Source organism: Artemia sp. Qi Xiang Cuo, chromosome 3 (genome assembly GCF_049724085.1).
Source record: "Artemia sp. Qi Xiang Cuo chromosome 3, ASM4972408v1, whole genome shotgun sequence".
Taxonomy (NCBI): Eukaryota; Metazoa; Arthropoda; class Branchiopoda; order Anostraca; family Artemiidae; genus Artemia; species Artemia sp. Qi Xiang Cuo.
In genome coordinates, this window is record NC_142796.1 from 25,634,444 (window position 1) to 25,655,743 (window position 21,300).

The 21,300-nt window shown below is 35.6% G+C and overlaps 1 protein-coding gene across 1 annotated transcript in view; it reads right to left on the reverse strand.

Annotated features, from left to right (window-relative positions):
- The window catches only part of LOC148953920 (protein MON2 homolog), a 118,283-nt gene that overhangs the window by 16,067 nt on the left and 80,916 nt on the right, over positions 1 to 21,300 (reverse strand). The window contains exons 12-14 of the mRNA XM_089086022.1: positions 15,959 to 16,171; positions 12,446 to 12,621; positions 9,199 to 9,361 (exon numbers count right to left, since the gene is read on the reverse strand). Coding sequence (XP_088942148.1) covers positions 9,199 to 9,361; positions 12,446 to 12,621; positions 15,959 to 16,171 — 552 coding nt within the window. The remainder of the gene's footprint in view (positions 1 to 9,198; positions 9,362 to 12,445; positions 12,622 to 15,958; positions 16,172 to 21,300) is intronic.

The window sequence follows — 21,300 nt, forward strand, 5'->3', positions numbered from 1 at the left end:
AGTTTCGTGTTCGGGTTTAAGAATTTTTGTGAAAAAAAACCAAAAACCTCTAGCGATCCAACGACAAATTCCAATGGTAATTGGCAAACAACAGTAATTCCAATGACAAACTTTTCATTTTGATCCGCCCTATTTTACAAGTTATTTCTCAAAAATCTTGAAATTTGTTTTCGCAATGGACTTCTACTATTAAGATAAATCGGCACTGTTGCATTAGCTGGAACCCACGCAAGAAGTGAAGTTTGGTTAATGCTAATGAAATAAAACAAGATAGAATGAAAATATAACAGTTTAGAAACAAATTTTGGCTATATATTTGGATATTAGGGGGTGGAGGTAAAGCATAGCATATATTAAATACGTAACCTAACCCAACACGCAATAAATGCAATGACAAACCACGGTTCGCAATCCAATCCTCTGTTGAAAGAAACCCGTTTGACTAGTTTCTTAAGCATCTTCCCTATATAATATACCGCGTGGGTTCCAGCTAATACAACAGTACCGATAAATCTGTATAACAGTTATCGTTACTGAAACATCTTTCAATGAAACAATTTTCTCGCTACTGTTATTTCAAAACACATTTGAAAATTTTTTATTGCTATAGGCTGTAATTGCTTGATTCGCACTAATGCATTTTTGCGTCAAAAACGGCCATTTTTGCATGGTTCTTCAAATTTCATCCGTTTCTTTGCAGTGGATTTATGCCTCATAACGTTTTAATGGCTGCGTTGAATTATTTCTACTGAGCTGTTAAAAAAAACACATCCGTTATTTTGAATTGAAAGCTTTTTAGAACCATACAAAGCAAATAACTATAAAACGATTCATATTTATCAGATGTCCAACATTAAAATATGACAAAGGAAATGAGGACCATTCAAAGAAACACTTAATCCTCAAGGCCTGAGAGGAAATTTCAAGGGAAATGAAAATATTAGGCACAGCTAGGCCCAGTCTAGCCTAATCCTGGGTTTCTATTGATGCGATTTCACGCAATAACGGCCGTTTTTTGCGTGATCCGTCAAACTTCCTCCATTTTTTGCAACAAGTTTTTGCATCACAACCGTTCAACGGCTGTGTTAAATATTTCTACTGAGCCGTTGAACATCGCATCCGTTATTTTTGAATTGAAAGCTCTATAGAACCATAAATTGCCAGTAACTAAGAAACTAAACACGTCTATCAGAAGTTCTCCATTAATATTTGACAAACAACATGAGGACCATGTCCTTTTAATACAAGATTTTAATACGCGAGGCCTGGGGGGATATCCAAGGGAATGAGCATAGAAGATAAGTTATAATTTTCATTAGGCATAGCTAACCTAGGCTAATACGGGGTAGTAGCGTAATTTTGCCAAACTCCTGGAAGAGGAGGCAAAGTTGAGGCCAATTTTCCCAAATCAAATGGAAATGACAGTGAAAAATAAGCCATATAGCACCATAAAGCTAAAGATATACTAGAGAAAACTGACCCGTTTCTCTGGATGCTTGAATTACGCAGACTTCTGTAAGTTTTGAAAAGATTTTTGAAGAAACTAAATTTCAGCTGGAGTGGGGGGGGGGCAAACTGGGGTCTGGAGGGAGCTGTTGCACCTCCCCCTGCTCCATAGCAAATTACACTCTTGAATATTTTACTTGGTACTAGAACTTCATTTAAGCTATTCCTATACATACACTTTTTAAATATTTCATAATATTTTTTTGCGCTTCAACGGCTATAGTGAACCGTTCCTATGTGAACATTTTTGTGATTGACATGCATCCGCTAGGCGTCAGCCGTTTAGCGTTAAAAAAATCTCATTACTGGGAACCAAAGGTAATACAGTACTAGGCTTCTAGAGCTACATTTAGCCTATTCCAATGCCTATTTCTATTTAAATAAATGGTATTTATCTGTTAGCCAGTACACACTCGAGAATTTGGATCTACAGGTACGAGGTTGAAACAACTGAGACGTTTGGGAGATAGATAGGATACAAACAGCAATAAACCTGTTATTGTCTGATTTTACAGGTCCAAATTCTCGATTGTGTTCTGGCTAACCGATAAGTACCCAATACATAATAATAGTTAACACATTTCAACATCTGCAATGAACCGTTTCTTTGAGAACATTTTTGCGATTTTCTTTCATGCGTTTTCCGTGAGCCGCATAACGTTGAAAAAATTGCGTCAGTGTGAACTAAGGCTTACCAAGTTGCAGCTAATGCTACAACTCATGATATACATTAGTTTGGTTAATGCTAATGAAATAGAATAAAATAGGATGAATATATAAAAGTTTAGAAACAAATTTGGGTTATATATTTGCACATTAGGGGGGGGGGTAAACAGAGTATATATTATTACGTAACCTGACCTAACCTAGGTACCTGTCCCCCCTCCCTAAACTCCAAAAAACAACAGTTTAAAGACCGTATACGTAATGAAAATCACGCTCTACATTGTATTACACTATAGCCGTGTCTTAAATTAACTCGTCAAAACCAGTTTTTTTGTCACTGGTTTCCATTGCAGTATACAAAAGAGTGCGTTTAATACAGGAGTACCAAAACCTTCTGCAAGAATAAATCATGGCCCCTCTTAAAAATTCTAGACGTGGTTCTATCTCCAAAAGTATTTAAAGTGCTGTCCCGAATAAACCAACTAAATTAGTAGCACAATAGTTGAGGCTAAATTAACAATGTCAAATTTAGAACTATCGGGTAAACGAAGAGCCTCTAGCTATTCCAAAAACTCACTATCGAGTACTATAATATCTCAAGGTCTAGAGAATAATATGGTTGCCCTAAATGGATGCTTTCTCGGATATGTGAATTACTGATTTCCAAATATGGAGAAGGCTGCTAACTAATCATTTACAAGACTATGATTCAGCCAAAAACAGAAATAGACGTGGAAATAATGCAAAAACAATCACTGAACAAAGGAGAAATATGAACCACGAATATACGAACACGTACTTTCATCTAGGTTTAATAAGTGTAGGGAATAATCCGGGGGGGAGGCCCTTTTCAGCCACCTGGTGTAAGCTCAGAGGATCATGCGTTCCAAACAGTTCCACCATACATGGGACACTTTGGCCACGTGCCACTTAGTATGCGTGATTTATGATAGTTGGCACCCTCTCTGAATCCTCACTATGAATATATGAGCTGTTCGGCTACCTTATACCGAATCCTAGTATCACATTTCACAAAGTTCAAGAATAATTTTCTTCATTTTTAGAACGGGAGAAACACAAATAATTTCGTCGACATGTTTTCCAAGGTCTATTTTCCTTCAGTCAGTGCCGTTTCGTTTTGTGCTGGCGCTACGTGTGTGAACTAGGTCTTGGCTGTCGAAGACTGGGATGTCTGTCTCTACCCTTGTAAATACTAGACCGTATTTATGAAGCTGTGGCCGTTAGAAAAATGCTGAGGATGCCCTAGGGCTCACCATTTTGACATTAGCGAAGGTCACTTCTTAACTCAACAATGAATTTGTGCGGAGGCAGGGTTTGTCAGCAACAGCTGCGTATTCCATTTACTCTTCTTCTGACAAAATTTCAAAAAAGTAGCATTTGTATGAATTTTTTGGAAGAGAAATTTGTATTCCATTTAAACTTTCTGAGCAAGTAGTTCCAATTTTTGTTGACATTTAAGTAAAAAAAAACGTTGTTAAGAGCTTAGAAACAATAAAAAAACGTTATTTATGAAGCCTAAAAAAAATCAAGATTTTCCTTATTGGGTGGTTTTAACGTTATCTTTATATTTCAAGTATATTACTCAGAAATGTATGTTCGATTTCATGCAATATTTCTGAGCTCACATAAATTCTTATATTACATATTATAAAAATAATATAAACTTATAAAAATAATACAAAAATATTTGTATATAAATATATAAATAAAAAATATACATGCCCCTCCATCTCTGTATTTAGTGAAAGTTTCAACCTTCTGGTGAGACACGTGGGCCAAAAGCAACCCTTGGATCAAAACGAGGAAATTTTAAGGCTATACCTTTCTAACACGAAATTAATCAACATTAGTATATACTACGGAAATCCAATTATTTCTGTCTTGAGAAGTGGTTCCCAACCAAAATGGCCATGCCCCACCTAAGCATTTCTAAAATCCTGGTGCCCCAAGGCCGTATCCAGGGGGGGGGGGGTTACCCGGTTTGAAACCCCCCCCCCCGAAATTTTTGACCGAGTCGAAAATAAGTCGAAAATTAGTAACCCCCCCCCCCGAAAAAAAATCCTGGATCCGCCCTTGTGATGCCCTCTTGTCATTTTAAATTTTCTTATTTCAAATTTTCAGTACATTCACCCGAAGCGAGCATAAAAGACATATAGACATAAAGACATATAGTGTTGGTCTAAAGGCTAATGGTCTATAACTTCACTTTCCTAGCTTTTAGGGAGGGAAATTCTTTTATAGTAACCTTGAAGTCGATTTCATCGGTAATTTCGTTTTCTGTAGACAGTAAAGCGAGGATTGTCGACCTAAGATGGCGCATACTTTCCTGGAGATAATTCTTAATTGGTTTTAGCCTCAAAAAACTTATCTTACGACTAGCCAAAATTATTCCCGCGGATAAAAACGATCGCAATATGATTGCTATGTTAGAAAAATAGATATTAAGACAGCGTTGTCCTCTATGCATATTTTATACAAATGAGAAATATTGTCTGAATACAACACCTTTTATACAAGGTATGTTGGGAGGGTGGGGAGGGGAGGGGAGTTGAGTATTGAAGAGTGCTGAAGAGTGCAGATATATTAGAACGGTCTTGTGCAAGAGTGACTGCTTCTTGTAGATCCGCGTCGGTCATTGATAGGTACTGGGCACAGTAAAGGGAATGTGGTACTGGGTATTGTGATACTGGGTAATTCTGTCCGTCCACCTGAAGGTTATAGTTAATTTATAATAGTTTTAATTAAATAGTTGAGGTTTGAATAAATAGTTGAATTAACAGGTAAGAAGTTATCTGGAATTTCGCGATACCACAAAACCTGATCGGTCTTCTCCAGCGTGAAAGTGTTGTTTAATTTATTTATTTGTGAATATGGAATAATAAACTTATTCACATGTATAGCGAGTCGGAGGGTGCACGTCCTGCCCATGACTCACCGAAACATTGCCATGCCCGCCAGTGGGGCATGTAATCCACGCTGGGAATCCCAGGTCTAGGGTATAAAGAATTTCAGGCTATATCGGCTCAAATCATCAGCCTTATCCCCCTTTAAGAGAACTACCACGCAAAAATGTCTGTATCCTTCCCAGCAACAAACACTATCAGAGGCAACATTACAACGTATAGTATAGTAAAGGCCATACGGCTCCAATTTATTTTATTTTATTGTTTTTCCCCCAGAGGCACTTCATATGGAAGGGGTCGTCATACAAACTTCAAAGGGGGTTCATTGAATTGGAAATCAAGAGTTCCAGTGCCCTTTTTCAGGGTCAAAGTATTTGGAAACCAACTAACACTCCTTCCACGCCCACCATTTCCCCAAACGCATCCAATTAAAACTTTGAGACAGCCATTTTGTTCTACGTAGTTGATTTCCAGATATAAATTATGTTTTTGAGGAGGACACTCCCCTCACAGGTTGTAAGTTATGCCTTGAGGGCATATAAGATTTTTATAGAAAGCTTTGTCGTAGAAACTTCAAAAAGGACTCATTCGATTGGAAATTCAAAGGGCTACTGCCCTTTTTAATAGTCAAAAGTGATTGGAAGGCAACTAACCCCCCTCTCACGCCCACCTTTTGAGGTGGGACGCAGTAGGTTTTAGACTTTTACATTGAAAGAAGGAGGCGATACCCAAACTCTTGTTTGTAATGATTTTTGTTCGTTTCTAGTGTGATTTACATATTCAATTTAAGTTTCACTCGTTCCTTCCCTGATTTGTTTTGTGTGGATTTTGTGATTGATACGAGGTCCTCTACAAGCTATGTTTCTTGGGACCTCTAGCGCTTAAGTGTATTTATGTATTTATTGTAGTATTTAATAAATTAATTTGAATTTAATTGAATTAATACAGATTACTACAACTACTACTATCAACTCGCAGCAGCACCAAGCGGCCTGAGGCAAACACAACTACGTACGCTCCTCATCAAACCAAACCTGTTCATAGCCTCCCTCTTTACACCATCCCAAGAGGTCCTCATTTCCCTTAAATCTTTATTTACGAAATCCTCCCACCCCGTTAAGGGTTGACCTACTTTTCGTTTGGTCCTAGTCGGTTCATCAACAAGGACGATCTTAAGGAATCTGTCATCGTCCGTTCAAAGAACGTGTCCTAGCCATCTCAACATTTCTCTTATTATACACCTAAAAACCATGATCGACACACATTTGTGCACAGGTTATTATTTGAGAGACGGTCAGTCAGTCAGGTACCCAAAACGGTCCGTAAGCAATCTCTGGAAAACATCTAGAAAATTCTCCACCATTTTCCAGAGCACCGAAGCTTCAGAACCATACGTGAGAACTGCCATCACTGTAGTTTTGAACATCTTCACGGCACCTACCGTTTTTACCAATAATACTACTTTGGTAAATGAAGCCCTCCACTTGATCAACCTTCTCGTTACCCAGCATCACCTCTTCACCTTCTCCTATTCCCAATCTTAGCTTCTTAGTCTTCTCAACGTTAATTTTCAATACCTATTGTTGCACCCTAAACTCGCAAAACGTCTTAAAGTTCGTCTATTTTGTTACGCTTTCATCTAGATTACTTAAATTATCAGCATAATCTAAGTCTAGGAGAGTTTGACTTCCCCATCTGATTCCGTTTTCTCCCATTACCTTTGCTGTGCTCTTTAAGGCATAGTCCATCTAGTATCGATCCTGCCAGTTTACAAATTTATCTAGGCTAGGATAACGTCTATACCAATTTCTTTCAACCTATGCATTACAATTTCCCAATAAAAGTACCATATTTCTAATTGGGATCCTGTCGTTTTAAATTTTAACGTATTGAAAAAAAACTGCTTCTTTTTACATTTAATTTCAACGAATAATTGAGAAACCAAGACGAGGAAAATTTTCAGCCAGTACAAAGGAAACAAAAAAAAAAAACATATTTTGGCAAGGACCTCTGCCAAACATTCCTCAGCGCAAAGAAATTTAAATATAAAAAAAAAAAATCCAACTTTATGTATGGCCAATGGTCCCTACAGACTAATGGCTAGTATGTCAATTATATAGAAATATAAAAATAACGCTTTGAGATTTCAAACAGCTTCCTCGCCAAATCGAATCACCAAAAATCGCCAAAGTAAAGAAGAAAATTACCAAAAATCACCAGGTTAAGAAAAATCACCAAGAGAGTTAAAAGTCACCAAATTTGGTGAAAAATTATCAACGGTGGCATCCCGGTGTCAGTTGTTTCAACCTATATACCTGTAATTTGATTCAACTATGACGAAACATAAACTGGAAAAACCAGTTACAGGGTGCATAATGGATTGACAAATATATAACTTTTCCTATTATATTTGCACATTAGGGAGGTTGGGGTGTACCATTAATTGCTCCCATAGTCTTTGTTTGTCTTGTATTTCATTTTACTTTTTTCTTTAGAGAGAAAAGCCTATGGTATTACATATATGCCCTTTTGAAAACCTGCATGCGTACAGTTTTTTCATTTAATTGAAACTCCTCCTAAACTTTCCCTAAAAGTTTCACCTAAATACACTTAGCGTCATTAGTTACAGTAACTGTAATAATAGAATTAAGAGTACAGACATAGTGCCTTCTGGCTAGTTCAAAATCCAACACAACTTACCCTTAAAGGTCTAACTTAATAATAAAAGTTGTTCTTCAGATATTGCTTTGCCACCTTCTTGAAAGTCTACATGCTCATAGTTCGTTTTGACTTAGTTCAACATCCGCCTAAATATTCCTTAAAAGCTTCACCTGAATACCCTTAGCTTGTGCAATAGCAATAGTTGTAGCAGCATTAGTAGCAGCATGGGCATATCCCCTTTGGTTTCTCCAAAATCCCCTTCAACGAACGCTTAAAGTTTCAGCTTAATACATATCATAAACCGTTCCTGAAGCATTTCTGATGCGTCCGCTTGACAACCTGTGTGTGCACCGTGTGTTTCAAATTAATTCCATACACTTTCTATATATCCCAAAATTTTCACGCTAATATCCTTAGTTTTAATAGCAGTAGTAGTAGCAGTAGAATTAATTGTAGTAGTCTAATCTTTAGTGGCAGAAGTAGTAATAATAATAACAGTAGCAGTAGTATGAGTAGAAGCAGTAGCATTATGATGCAAATATATATTTTTTTTGTTCAACATCCTTCACAAAAAGCCCTGTTAGTTTCAACTTCATACACCAAACTGTTCCTCAGATATTTCTGTTACACCCTTTAGACAATCTGTATACAGACGGCGTATTGTGATTCAGTTCATATTCCCCCTCAAAATTTCTTGAAATTTTCACCTTCATACCCTTAGGCATAGTTGAAATAGTAGTCACAGTAGTAGTTTTGATATCACTAGATATAGTATCAAATAGCGGTAGTACTACTAGCAGCAGTAGTATTAACATATTGCCTTTTAGGCAGTAGAACGTCCCTCTCACCAAGTCCTCGGATTTTCAGCTTAATAAAATTAGCCATTACTATGACATTTTTTGTATACCATACAAGAAAAAGTCCTTTGCTTAAGCTCTTCTATCAACAGAATCGAAAGCTTGCTCATAATCTATAAAACTGAGGAATTTTCAATTATTAACCTAAGAGTGAAAATTTGATCGACACATCTTCTACCTTTTCTAAAACCGCTCTTTGTTCTTCTCTTAAAACTTTGTCTACAGCATCTCTCAGTCTAAAAAGTTATCATATTACTAAGTAATTTGCTATCTTAAGAGACCAGACTAATGCCTCGACAAATACGACACTCACTCTTATCGCCTTTCTTATACAGAGGTTAATTAAGGTTTATCAGTAGCAGCAATAGTAATCGGAGCAAATGAACGTATTTTATTCTTATTCCATAAACCGTGCAGCTTCTATATATGTTCAATAGATTTAATTTAACATCACTGAAGAGAAACTTTTTTAATTCTGATGAAACACGAAATATAGAAGGAATTTGAGCAAACATAAAAAACATAAGATGCAAATATACATAAACATGAACTATGAGCATAAGACTAAGGTAAAGATGACTCACAAGCATTCCAATCGAGGTCAACGAAACGTTTAGTTCCTGAGTTTGGGATCCAAAGCGTCCAACTGTTTCTACAATAAGTGGCAGGCATCGAATCGGAATGATGGGAAGAAAATCTGTGACGATAAGCTGCATACACTGAAAGGCTGCCCGAACAAGAGATTCACTAGAACAATAATAACAAAATAGTAGTAAAGAAATAAAATAAAAAATTAGAAAAAGAATCAAAGCTGATGGAAGCTAGACAAAAGTTTAGAACAAAACCGGGTTCAATGATCTTGACTAAGAAATTACCACCAGGATTTAAACTCTCGGTGGACAGTGAAGTCCTTCTGAAGATCGGATTTAGGGCCTCGACATATAAACGTACGCCCTTTCATATATAACCAAATATTGTTTTGCTTTAGAATCGGACAATGGTAATAGCAACCTATTCCATACTCCATCACCAGATAATACCTATAGATTGAATAACAAAGAAATTCGCCACTGAGCCAGGTATTTTACAGGGACATAGCCTTGTATGACATATAACACTTCTCGTTTCTTTCCTTTTATCTTATATTGAACAACATGGAACTATATTTGTTATTTTCCGTCATCATATTTTCTCTAGTACTAACTATTTATGTAAATTATTCTTTTTTTTATTCTGTGCTTAAGAAAAGAAAAACTATTTTATTTAACAGTAGATATAAAAATAATATAGCTAAAAACTTCAGATTAGTTAAAATCTCCTAACAATTCAATTATTTTTTATTTCAACAACGAAAATTCATAAAAAGGATTACTGCGCAAAATTGTGGGTGATAAAAAGTTTCAAAACTCGGAAAATCAAAGCAATGTGTTTTCGAAAAATCACCAATTGATTTATTATTATTTAACAAACAAAAATCTTTTCTTCTAAACACTGGATATAAAAATGAACTGACTATACTTTTGAATTTATCATAAAAAGTTCACATTAGTTAAAACCTCCTAACAATTTAGTTGTTTTTTACTTCTTTTTTTTGTCAAAACCAACAATTCAATTTCACAAAAAAAAATTACTACAAAAAACCAAAGGTAATAAAAAGGGCCAAAACTTGAGAAACCAAAACAACCTGTTTTTGAAAATCACCTATTGATTCATCATTATTTAAGAGAAAAATAAAACAGAAAAAGAACTTTAATATTCCAAAACACACTGGATATAAAAATGAATCTGACTATACTCTTAGAGTTTAGCATAAAAAGTTCAGCTTAGTTAAAACATACCAACAATTCAATTATTTTTTACTTCTTGTTTTTGTCCGAACCAAAAATTATATTTAAAAAGAAGACACGGCACCAAAACCGAAGATGGTGGAAATTTCAAAACTTGGGATATCAAAACAATTTGTTCTTGAAAATTATTCATTAATTTATTTATTTTAATAGAAGAAAGCAAAACCTTTCCCACCAATACTATCAATAGACATAGATAAAATATCTTGTAGATATAAACTAATTTACTCTATCCATAAAATTCTGATTTTATTTTTTTTGAAGTCATGTTATATTACTTATTAATAATTCAGATATAATTTTATATGGATTGAAATAATAACTCAAACACATCAAACTGAAAAATGAATTTAGACTTGGAAGTATCGTACAAAATCAGACAGATTTAACAAGAAAGAATCTTTAATATGCACTTACTGGCCACGTCCCTAAAAGTATAGCAATCAAAATAATTTCCAACAGGGTTTCATATTTTCTTTGCTCTTTTTTCCTATCAGCTGCCACTTCTTTTCAATACATTTCAGATTCTCCTTCTTTCTTTCTTGTTTGCTAAGATTTCTCCGTCTAATGTGTGTTTTCTGTGTTTCTATGTGAGTGTTGCTATTCTATGACGAGTAACCGTCTTAAGAATCATACAATGACTAGCTGAATGAGTAATTAGTCTATGCAACAGACAATATTCTTCAGACACCATTGCTTCATGAAATAATGAAACGTCAATGTGCTTTTATTCACTCTTTACACAAGTAGTGATTAGCCTTGTAAGCATCTGGTTTTAGAGCAGTGGTTCCCAACAGATTTTGGGCCATACCCCACCTAGACATTTCTAAAATCTTGATGACTCCCTTGTGATATTTAATTCCTTTATTCAGAATTCTTCTTAACTTTGTATCTAATGAAGAAATACTGACCGAATGCAACACCTTTCATCCAATGTATAACGTCATTGAAATACTATCATATACCGATTTTGCTCTGTAAATACAGTTTAATGTGACATCTTTCACGTGAAAAATATTTTTTTCAAAAATAAGGTTCTTAAGTATAGTCAGCCAAAGGTTTCACGTCCTGTCCATGACCCACCAAATACTGCCATTCCCCACGTTGCGAAACACGGTTCTAGAGCCTTTCAGTACGATTAACGATTAACAAAATTAACGTATAGGCTCTTGAGCATAGTCAAATTAAGGTTTCACGTCCTGTCCATGACCCACCTAAATACTGACATGCCTCACGTTGAGAATCACGGTTCTAGAGCCTTTCAGTAACTTGTGATATTTATCATATTTAAGCTCTGGAAGAGGGATAGTCAGCGCTCGAGTAGGATCTCAGGAAATCTAAATCTTATAAAAGATATTTCTTTTTTTAATAGGAAATAAGCTAAAAAAAAACTAGCTTTTTCAAAATTTTACTTTATACTAATTGTTCACAGAGCCATTTATTTAAAAATAAATTTTGATCTCTAATTGCGAACACGTCAAATGTGTCCTCAAAAACGATGAAAGAATTGGCTTGAATAAAGAGATAAATGTTAAATAGCGTAAACCAGGGTTGCCACACAACCAAAAACAACTGGCTAAAAAATGTCCGCCCAGTTTCAGTTGTTGAAAAAGAGACGTTTTTTTGTCAGAAATGTAGCTAGTTTAACTAAACTAGCTACAATAGCAGCTAGTTTTAACTGAACGTTTGTGTCCCTTTTACGAATGCCCTGCTAAATGAGCTCGATGAAAGTATTTACTTGATTGCACCATCAAAAGAATACCCATCAAGGGATAGGTTTCTGGGTCCACGCGTGATTCTGCATACATATAAATCTGCTTTTCAATTCTCACACGCTCATTAAAACCAAACTTAACCCCCCCCCTACCCACATAAAATCTGAACCATATATCTAAAACTCAAATTACAAGTATCAGAAAATGTCACTTTCATGAAAGCGATCCTCGGGAGGCAGCGATGGTATAAAACTAAGGAGAATAAATACCTTTGACTAGGGGTAACTGCCCCAACAATTTCAAGTACAAGAGGCCATCCTTCAGTAAGAGATTCACCACGAGCATGCAACACGCCAAGTACACAGTCTAACTGCCTTTGTCGTACATCACTATAAGTTGTTGTTGATAAATCGACTAGTGGGCCAAGAAGAAGGGCCTGAATTTTCTGGAAGGATACAAGCCCATTAGAGAAAGATATCTAGTCCTGGAATATATGGTCATTTAATTTCGTGTTCACCAAACGTAATCCTTAAACAATTTTCAAACATATACAGAAATAATGTGTTTTGAAACTCAAGTTCGTATGTGCTCTCGTATAACCGCTAGAGTTGAATGATCAATTACATCAAGCGGGCAGGATACCTCACCAGTAAGCATGCTGTGCCTTGTTTGATGAATCGAAATCATGCGACGATTCTCAATTAGTATTATTAGAAGAACAAGGTGGGCCAACAATACCCCCTGCCTTCTCCCAAACAATTTATTTTCTTAGCAGATCAATACATATTGATAGAACACATACAAGGCAATTGTGGCACTACATAAAAGGTATTGATAGAACACATACAAGGCAAAAGTGGCACTAATGGGTCATACAAGACCCATTAGTGCCACTTCTTGGCTTTTCCAATGCTGACTTTTCAGCATAGCGGAAGGCATGTTTCGTCTTACATGGTAGCAAGTTTTCAACAGAAATATTGACACACATTTTTTTTCTGAGCACCTTGAAAATTATGGACATTTACCCTGGGCCAGTGTGAAGCAAGATGATATTCAGTAGCGTATTTCCCTTCTAGACCTCCAATCTGCTTCGAGCTTGAGGGGCAAGTAATCTTAAGTGAAAGGGGCAGAGCAGTTAGATTTTCAAAGGCGTCCATCCCTTCTGAACCCGCCTACCTTCCGTAATAAATCGTCCAAATTTACTTTAAATCTGGTAGGTTACCCACAGCCCCGTAAACGTTAATCATGAAATTTTAGACTTTGAAATTTACTGCTCGTGGGCTAGCAGGATTTGGACTTTGTTTTTTCAGGGATTTTTCTCTATCTGCCAAAACTTAGAATCTACGTAAAAATTTGATTTCGAGGGATGGGACTCCGCTAATGTCGATACGGCGAGTTCAATAGCACAGTCAGAATTTCTCAATATACTATAATTTCTTATATGTAAAATGACATTTACAAGGCTTAAACAGATTTTACCAATTTTCCGCGGCCAAAACCAAGTGCGGATACACTATAATTACAGAACTAATATCTACATCCAGCAGAACACGTAGTGAAAAAGATAGGAAAGAAAAAGATTTCCGAACACTTACTGGCGTAATTCTATATCTTCCTTAATTTTTTGTTTTCTAAACAGAAATAAACCTAACTATTTTACGATTTTCTTGAAAACTAGTAAAAGGCAGACAAAACAAATACATGCAAATGCAGATAAACATATGGCTTTTGACAGAGGGTTAGAAAAAAGCGTATTTTTAAATTATCGTTAAGAACCATGTGATTATTTATTGATTTTTATTTTATTTAATTTTTAGAAGACATACTATGCTTCTTAGGAAATACCATTTTAGGGTTTGAGAGGTTGGCTACTACGGCATTTAATCAATGGCAACCAAAGGTAGTTGCAACACTTCGCGTTACCCTAGCAACTTAAATAATTATTACTGATTATTTACTGATCACCTGCTTAAGCAAATGCAAATCAATCATTCTATTTTCGAGCCATTGTGAAAAAACTGAAAATTTGGAATATAAAAGATTATTCTCCAATTGCTTTAAGCTCCCATCAGAATGAAAAAAAGAATCAATCAAAAACATATTTATTCACTGCAATAGTTTTAGGCTAACATGAGCAAATCAACTAAAGAAAAAAATGGATCAAATAATGCAAGGGTCTACAAAAATAGCAAAACCAAAAATCCAAAGTAGCGAGTACTATTTCAGGGCCAACACGATAATATATGTATACGCAAAACGTGAAAAGATAAAATAAAGAGTTGAAATGGCAAATAAAATCCTACATAGAGTCTCTTTTGCCGAAATAAATCCTACACAGAGTTTCTGTTGCCAAAATAAAGCCCTAGGACTCACTGCTGCACCAACTCACCTGAGGGCAACACACCTCCGCCTGCTACTCCTCCACACCAATCAAGTCAAAGCCTTACACTTTAGCCCCTTCAACGAAACTTCTAATGTCCTACAAAACCTCCCCTATGGCCTCTTCCTATTCTATTCGGGGACGATTTTCTGTTTTGCCCCAGATGGATAGCCAATAAATAACAATCTTTGGCAATCAGTCATCCTTCCTCCGAAAAACGTGTCCTAGCCATCTCAACCTTTCTTCATTTTAGCCCTAGAAAGTGGTATAGAACTACATTCTTCTTACAGCTTGCTGTTTGACATACGCTGGGACTGTCTGTTCCTAAGTTGTCTTGGCATGGAGGAAGAATGTGACAGTTAAGGCCTATAGGTATTTCAATCCAAAGTCTAACTGCTTTGTATCGTCTTATTTCCAAGAAAGTCAGATGACGCTGTTTTAGACAACCTTCACCAGAAGTAAAGGAAGAAGTGATAAGGAGTTTTATAGCTCTTCTTATAATATTTTTCGATTTTAGAGGTGTTTGGTAAGACATGAATGCCGAACGGGCCAAGTGTATTCAAGCGAGGGTCGCACATAAGGACAATAAATTATTATTAAGATAGTCATCTGAACTATGTTCAGACAAGGGTTTTAGCAAAAACGTAGCTGATTTAATTGTTTTTGACAAATGAGAATTAAGGTTAGGACCTAACCTCTTGCAATAGTCTAACTAAACACCTATACAGTATTTGGTACACAGTCTTTCACATAGTCTTTGGTACTCAGTTCTAAGTCAGTACAGTCAGTTGTGCTGGTTTCAATGAAGGAAATTGAAATGGAGCCCTTGTGATCGTAGTGTTAGGGATACATAGGGGGAGATGGGCTGATTGTGATGAGCAATAGAGTCTTGTTTCGATGAAGAGGGGTTGTAGCGATTGGAGTGAGCTGTATCGTTAACTGGAAGATCTTTTGCGTCAGCAGGCGTAAAGAGCTGTCCTTAAAAGTATCCAACAAAAGAAGCAGGCTATCCATTGATTATTACAAGGTAATCCTTTTCCTCTAGTTTAGTAGCAAATAAGGCGAACAAACATAGTAAAGGAACTGTTAGAATGAGGTAGATTATTTTTTAAATATTTTTCCAAGTCCCTTTTAAATGTGCAGTAATGTTTCCTCTACCTGTAATAACCCCATCTGGCCCTATAATTACCCCCTGTCTATTCTAATAATGAATTAATCAATTCGCTTAATTATAATAAAATTGAACATTTATTTTCTTGTCAGAAATTGGTAACACATAAAAAAAAGATGGTTTAAATCCTGTGTCATCTGACGTAACTTATTTATAAACAGTCATCTGGACCCAGCAAACGAAAAATAGATTAAATTTCGCCTTCTAACAACTGAAAAAATAGCAAGTTACCTGATTCTGTTTCAACGGGGGTTCAAACTTAACATGGATTGCAGCACGAATCAATGACGTCAGTGCCTCTACACCCCATTCTCTTAACCTGAGCGAAGGATGGAATGCCAATTGAAGAAAATTGTCGGTCACTTGCTTCCAAAGCATTTCGAGACGATGCAGGTTAACCAGAGATATCTCCAAAAGCTTTGCAATGCCGAAGAAGGATGGCTCCTAAATAACGCAAGAGGTTATAAGCAAGCTTAGGAAATAAGATTCACTGCCCCATTGGGTGGGGTTTCATGACACTTGATTTTTATTTATTTTATTTTTTTGTGCACTAAAGAATTACAGCTGTCGACACTATTCTAATCTAATACATACTAATTCTATGTAACACAGATGATAGTTTGCTGTAAGAAAAGACGAGATCGATTCCTGAATCCCGGTAATGAGAAAAAGCAAATACTGTCCCTTTACATCATATCAATCTCTATTTCAGTAGAAATATAAAATTGCTTTTACATCCTATCGATCTCTATTTCTACTAGAAATACAGAATTGCTGGTTCCCAACAGAACCTAGTCGAATCGGTTTAATACCTTCAGTGCCTTGCTACTACATTTTAAAACAAAATCAAATTTTTTCGCAACGTGATCGAAGTATCTCCAACGACCATGGAACGTTTCGACTTCAATGTGGGATTCATTGGATTTACTGAACGAAAATAGAATTCAGAAATCAATATTATCTATATTTTGTGAACAATAAATCAACGGTAGAAAACTTTTTTTATAAAACAAAAAAAAGTTTTGCAAACGATTGTTAAAAGCAAAGTACAAATTTTAAAATGAAATTATTCTTTATATAAAAGAGACTGCGGATCTCCGTGTTCGACATTTCTTCAATTATGTTTCACTTCTGTTTAGCAATGCTTCGAAGAAAAGAATTCATTTAGGTTTATTTAATTTTCTAAATAAAAGTAAATTCTCTTAAATTAACTTCAAACTTTTTTTCAAAAGAACAACTATTTCAAAGAAAAGTTAAGAGTTATATAAGACCAAAAACGAGCATAAATAAAATCAAACAACAATTTCAAACTTAAAAGGAGGAGAAATCACTATCAATGGATTAATAGTACCCAAAACGCAGAGAAAATACGATGAATAACCAATTCAAGCTTAAAATCAACAATAATTATCTCAAACAGGAATAGGGCTAATGCCATCTAAAGGCCGGAGAGCTATTTGTGCTTCACTAAAAACAATTTAATGTCCAGCAGCGTTTTTATTGAGTGTTTATGTATTGAGGGTATCAAGATGAGAGAGTAATGACCATAATAACCAAGACTATTGAAAAGAGCTAATGATAGTAGACTGAATACTTAATATATAATGATTTCCATTCCTGTAAGTATCAGCAATTTTGGATTTGTTAACGTTATAAAAGCGAAAAATTTAGAATATATATATATATATATATATATATATATATATATATATATATATATATATATATATATATATATATATATATATATATATATATATATATATATATATATATATATATATATATATATATATATATATATATATTTAGTACGGATAACGATACAAATTAACAGCACAGGGGACGCAGCTGAAACTTTAATGGGATATTAAATTGGTTGGGGGGGGGGGATCAATTAGGTTTAAAATTTTGACTTGACCTGACATGAGATGAGAGAGAGAGAAAAATTCATTTTTATTAAAGACCAATATTCACAAAAAAATCAATATCATACAGACCTACCACATGAAAATCTATAAAGATTTGTTTGTGGCGGGACTCAATATTTTACTCACTTACTACACATATATTGGAAAAAAAAGCAAACATATAAATATATAAAAAATAAACCTCATGGGAACCGAGAACCAATACTTAAACAAGATAGAAGACAGACTACCGCCCCCCCCCCTCACCCATCCTTATTCATTAAGAAAATTTTTTAACCTATTTTAAAAAAGGACACACTCTCAGACATCCTAGTGCTTTCCGGAAGACTGTTCTATACCGAAACACCCACATGCCTAAATACAAAACTAGACCTAGCACTGTGTCGTCCCTCTGGTACTAGGTCAATTGAATTCCTTGTATCGTAAGAATGGTACGCAGAATTCGATGATAAAACATCACAAAAATAATTAGGTGCTAATTTAAACACTGATACACGAAAATACCGGTCTGATACTCCCTCAACTGCCCAACATTTAAAATATTAGAATGGCGATAACAATCCATTGTACGTTCACAACTTTCAAAATCACCGAGGAGGCGCAGCGCTTTATTCTGCACAATTCGTATCCGTTTAAAATTTACAACAAAATTACTAGCCCACACAGAACAACCGTTTACAATGTAAGGATGAATAAGTGAATTATATAAAATTTCAAAACTGAGACAGGAAAAACATGGTTTAAATCTACGAATCAGCCCTAAGCCCCGCGCAACTTTCACCAATAAAATTTCACTATGTTTTTTCCAATTTAAATTACAATCAATCTGAAAACCAAGATACCTTGTATCAAATATCTGCTTAATCTCCGTACCATTAAAATTAACTAAACCGAAAACATTATTAATAACTCCAGCACGACTAAAAATCATGTAATTAGTTTTACTCGCATTCACTGCTAAGCAACTAAGACTAGTAAAAATATGCAGGTCAAGTAGCACTTTATTTGCTTTTGAAACAAGCTCACTCAAAGCCTTTCCAGCAATCGTTATAGCTGTATCATCTGCAAAGGATGTTGTGGCAGAATCAGGAATGTAGAACCCTAATTTGTCAACGTAAATTAAATATAAAAGCGGACCTAACACAGATCCTTGTGGTACTCCACATAGTACAGGACGAGGTGAACTGACAATACCCCCCACTACTACACGCATTGATCTACCATACAAATACGAATGAAACCAATCAATCCAATTTCCTTTTATCCTTAAATGTGACATCCTATCTAACAACAGCTGAAAATCAACAGCATCAAAAGCCTTCTTAAAATCAATAAAAATAGTTAAAGGAGTAGAGCCACTCTCGAATATATAGTTTAAAACATCAAGAAGATGGTGTAGAATGAGACTAGTAGAATGAGATTTTCGGAATCCAAATTGCGTGTCACATAAAAACCCAAGAGAATTAAGGTAGGAATATAGTCTCTTATGAACAACCTTTTCAAATAATTTGGAGAAAAGTGACAGAATCGATATAGGTCTCAAGTTTGACATTTCTTTTTTTTCACCACCTTTATGTGAAGGTATAATTTTGCTTGTTTTAAAGCATCTGGGAACTGAGCTTTTTCCATAGATAGGTTCACCAAGTGTGGAAGACAAGGCAAAAGGTAAGCGGCGACAGCCTTAAATGCCTTAAGGCTAAAACCGTCAATTCCTGCAGAATTCAACTTTATTGTTTTCAGAGCGTCCTCGAGATCAGATGAAGACATATAAATTATAGTTTCGGAACCAAGGAAAATTCAACTGGAAATAAACCTGGTTGTGTTAACTCTATACTTCGCGTTTATATATTTTAAGCAACAAATCAGAACTACTTTCAATAAATACGTTAGAAATACATTATCTAAGCAAATTAGTGGTTAAAACAAAATGTTGCTCAGGAAAATTCTCCTAATGAAAAATGGTGGACCAATACTCGTCTATAATCGAAGGTTGTTACATGATAGGGGTCAAGATGGAGTCAGCCATATAGAAGGCCAAAAATTATACACGATTTTCAATCTATTATTTTAATAATCATCTTTCCAAAGTGCTCTAGTAACACCTTTCTCAAAACTTGAGGCAGAAATTTGAACAAGTAGTACAAAGCAACGATCCTTTGATACGTCCTTTTGACGACCTGGATGCAAAAAAATTTTTATATAGTTCAACGTCTCCTTCAATCTTTCCTGAAAGTTTCAACTTAATAAACTTAGCCGTTCCTGTGATATTATAGATACGCATTTTGACAACCAGGACAAACATAGTGTCGTTTGGACATACAACAACCGCCACAATATTCCCTGAAAGTTTCACTCTAAGATCCTTAGGCATTTTGGACATCCAACATCAAACATGCTCCTTTTTCCATATGATTAAACCTATAAGTAAGCAATGGTCAGTCTAAATAATTATCAGCCATTGTCCCAGGGGCTCTGTGGTGTCAAATCATCCCCAGAGCCATAGTTATTTAACCTTCCGGTTATTTCGAAGAAAATGGCTACCTCAAAATTCTCTGGACATTTATCTCTTAGACATCTGTGTCAAAAGATGTCTTCTGGGGTTGAGGAGGGGCGGGAAGCTAAAGAGGACGTGGGGGCTGGTTGTTCTCCAAACACTCTTGAGTCTAAGACAAGAGCACCAAAACTCTCAATTTCCATTCGAATGTGCCCCCTTCAGAAGTTTCTACGACAGTTCTTCCATACGAAGTTGCCTGGGCTATACATAAAAAAATTAGCGCTCTTCATTTGCCACAACTACTAACAGCTCACTGCAGCACCAAGCCACCCGAGGCCAACAAAGCTGCACACGCTCTTCCTCCATCCCAGTATATTCAAGGCTTTCATCCTTACCCAGGGCAGTCCTATCGCGCTGTTTATGATGCACTGCAGACTGAGGCTGTCATCCCATCAAACACCATGTTCTTTACACTTCAGTTCAACATTGTTCCACAATGCTTCAATATTTAATTAAATCCCTCGCTGTTCCTTGAAGCATCTCTCATGGAGTGTTTGAAACTACGGGGCAAAAAAAAGTTTTTTTTAGATTTTTGGTGCCCCCTCCCAATAAGCACAAAGGTCCATTGACTAGATGCTAATAGCTGGGATACAACTATGAATTACCTTATAACGAGTCATTCAACGGTTTTAATTCGGCCATCTTGTAAACTTGGTCGATCAAATTTCTGATCTTGTGGGGTGAAATAAGAAAAATCGGCACTTTTCACTTAAAGGGTGCAAGAAATTAAATCTCCGATAAAAAGAGTGCACTTCCAATAATCTACGACTCTAATAATGGCAAGAGCCTTCTCCGATAATCTACGACCACTGGTTAGATTCAATCACCCCTAGGGAAAAAGTGCACATCCTTGATCATCCTTCCCAAGAAATGAAATTACGTGCTTCTTGTATGTAGCTTGAAAACTCTGTTTTACCTTAATCAGAATAGTCGAATATTACGGTTCACTTTCTTATGAAGATAACCCCAATGTCAAAGAACTGTTTAGTTCCTTTTCCTAAAGTTAAGTAAATTTCCTTATAGTGATAGGTAAATTTAAAATTAAAGAATTTTGTATTTTTTTTAATCAACTCAAAATAAAATTTCGT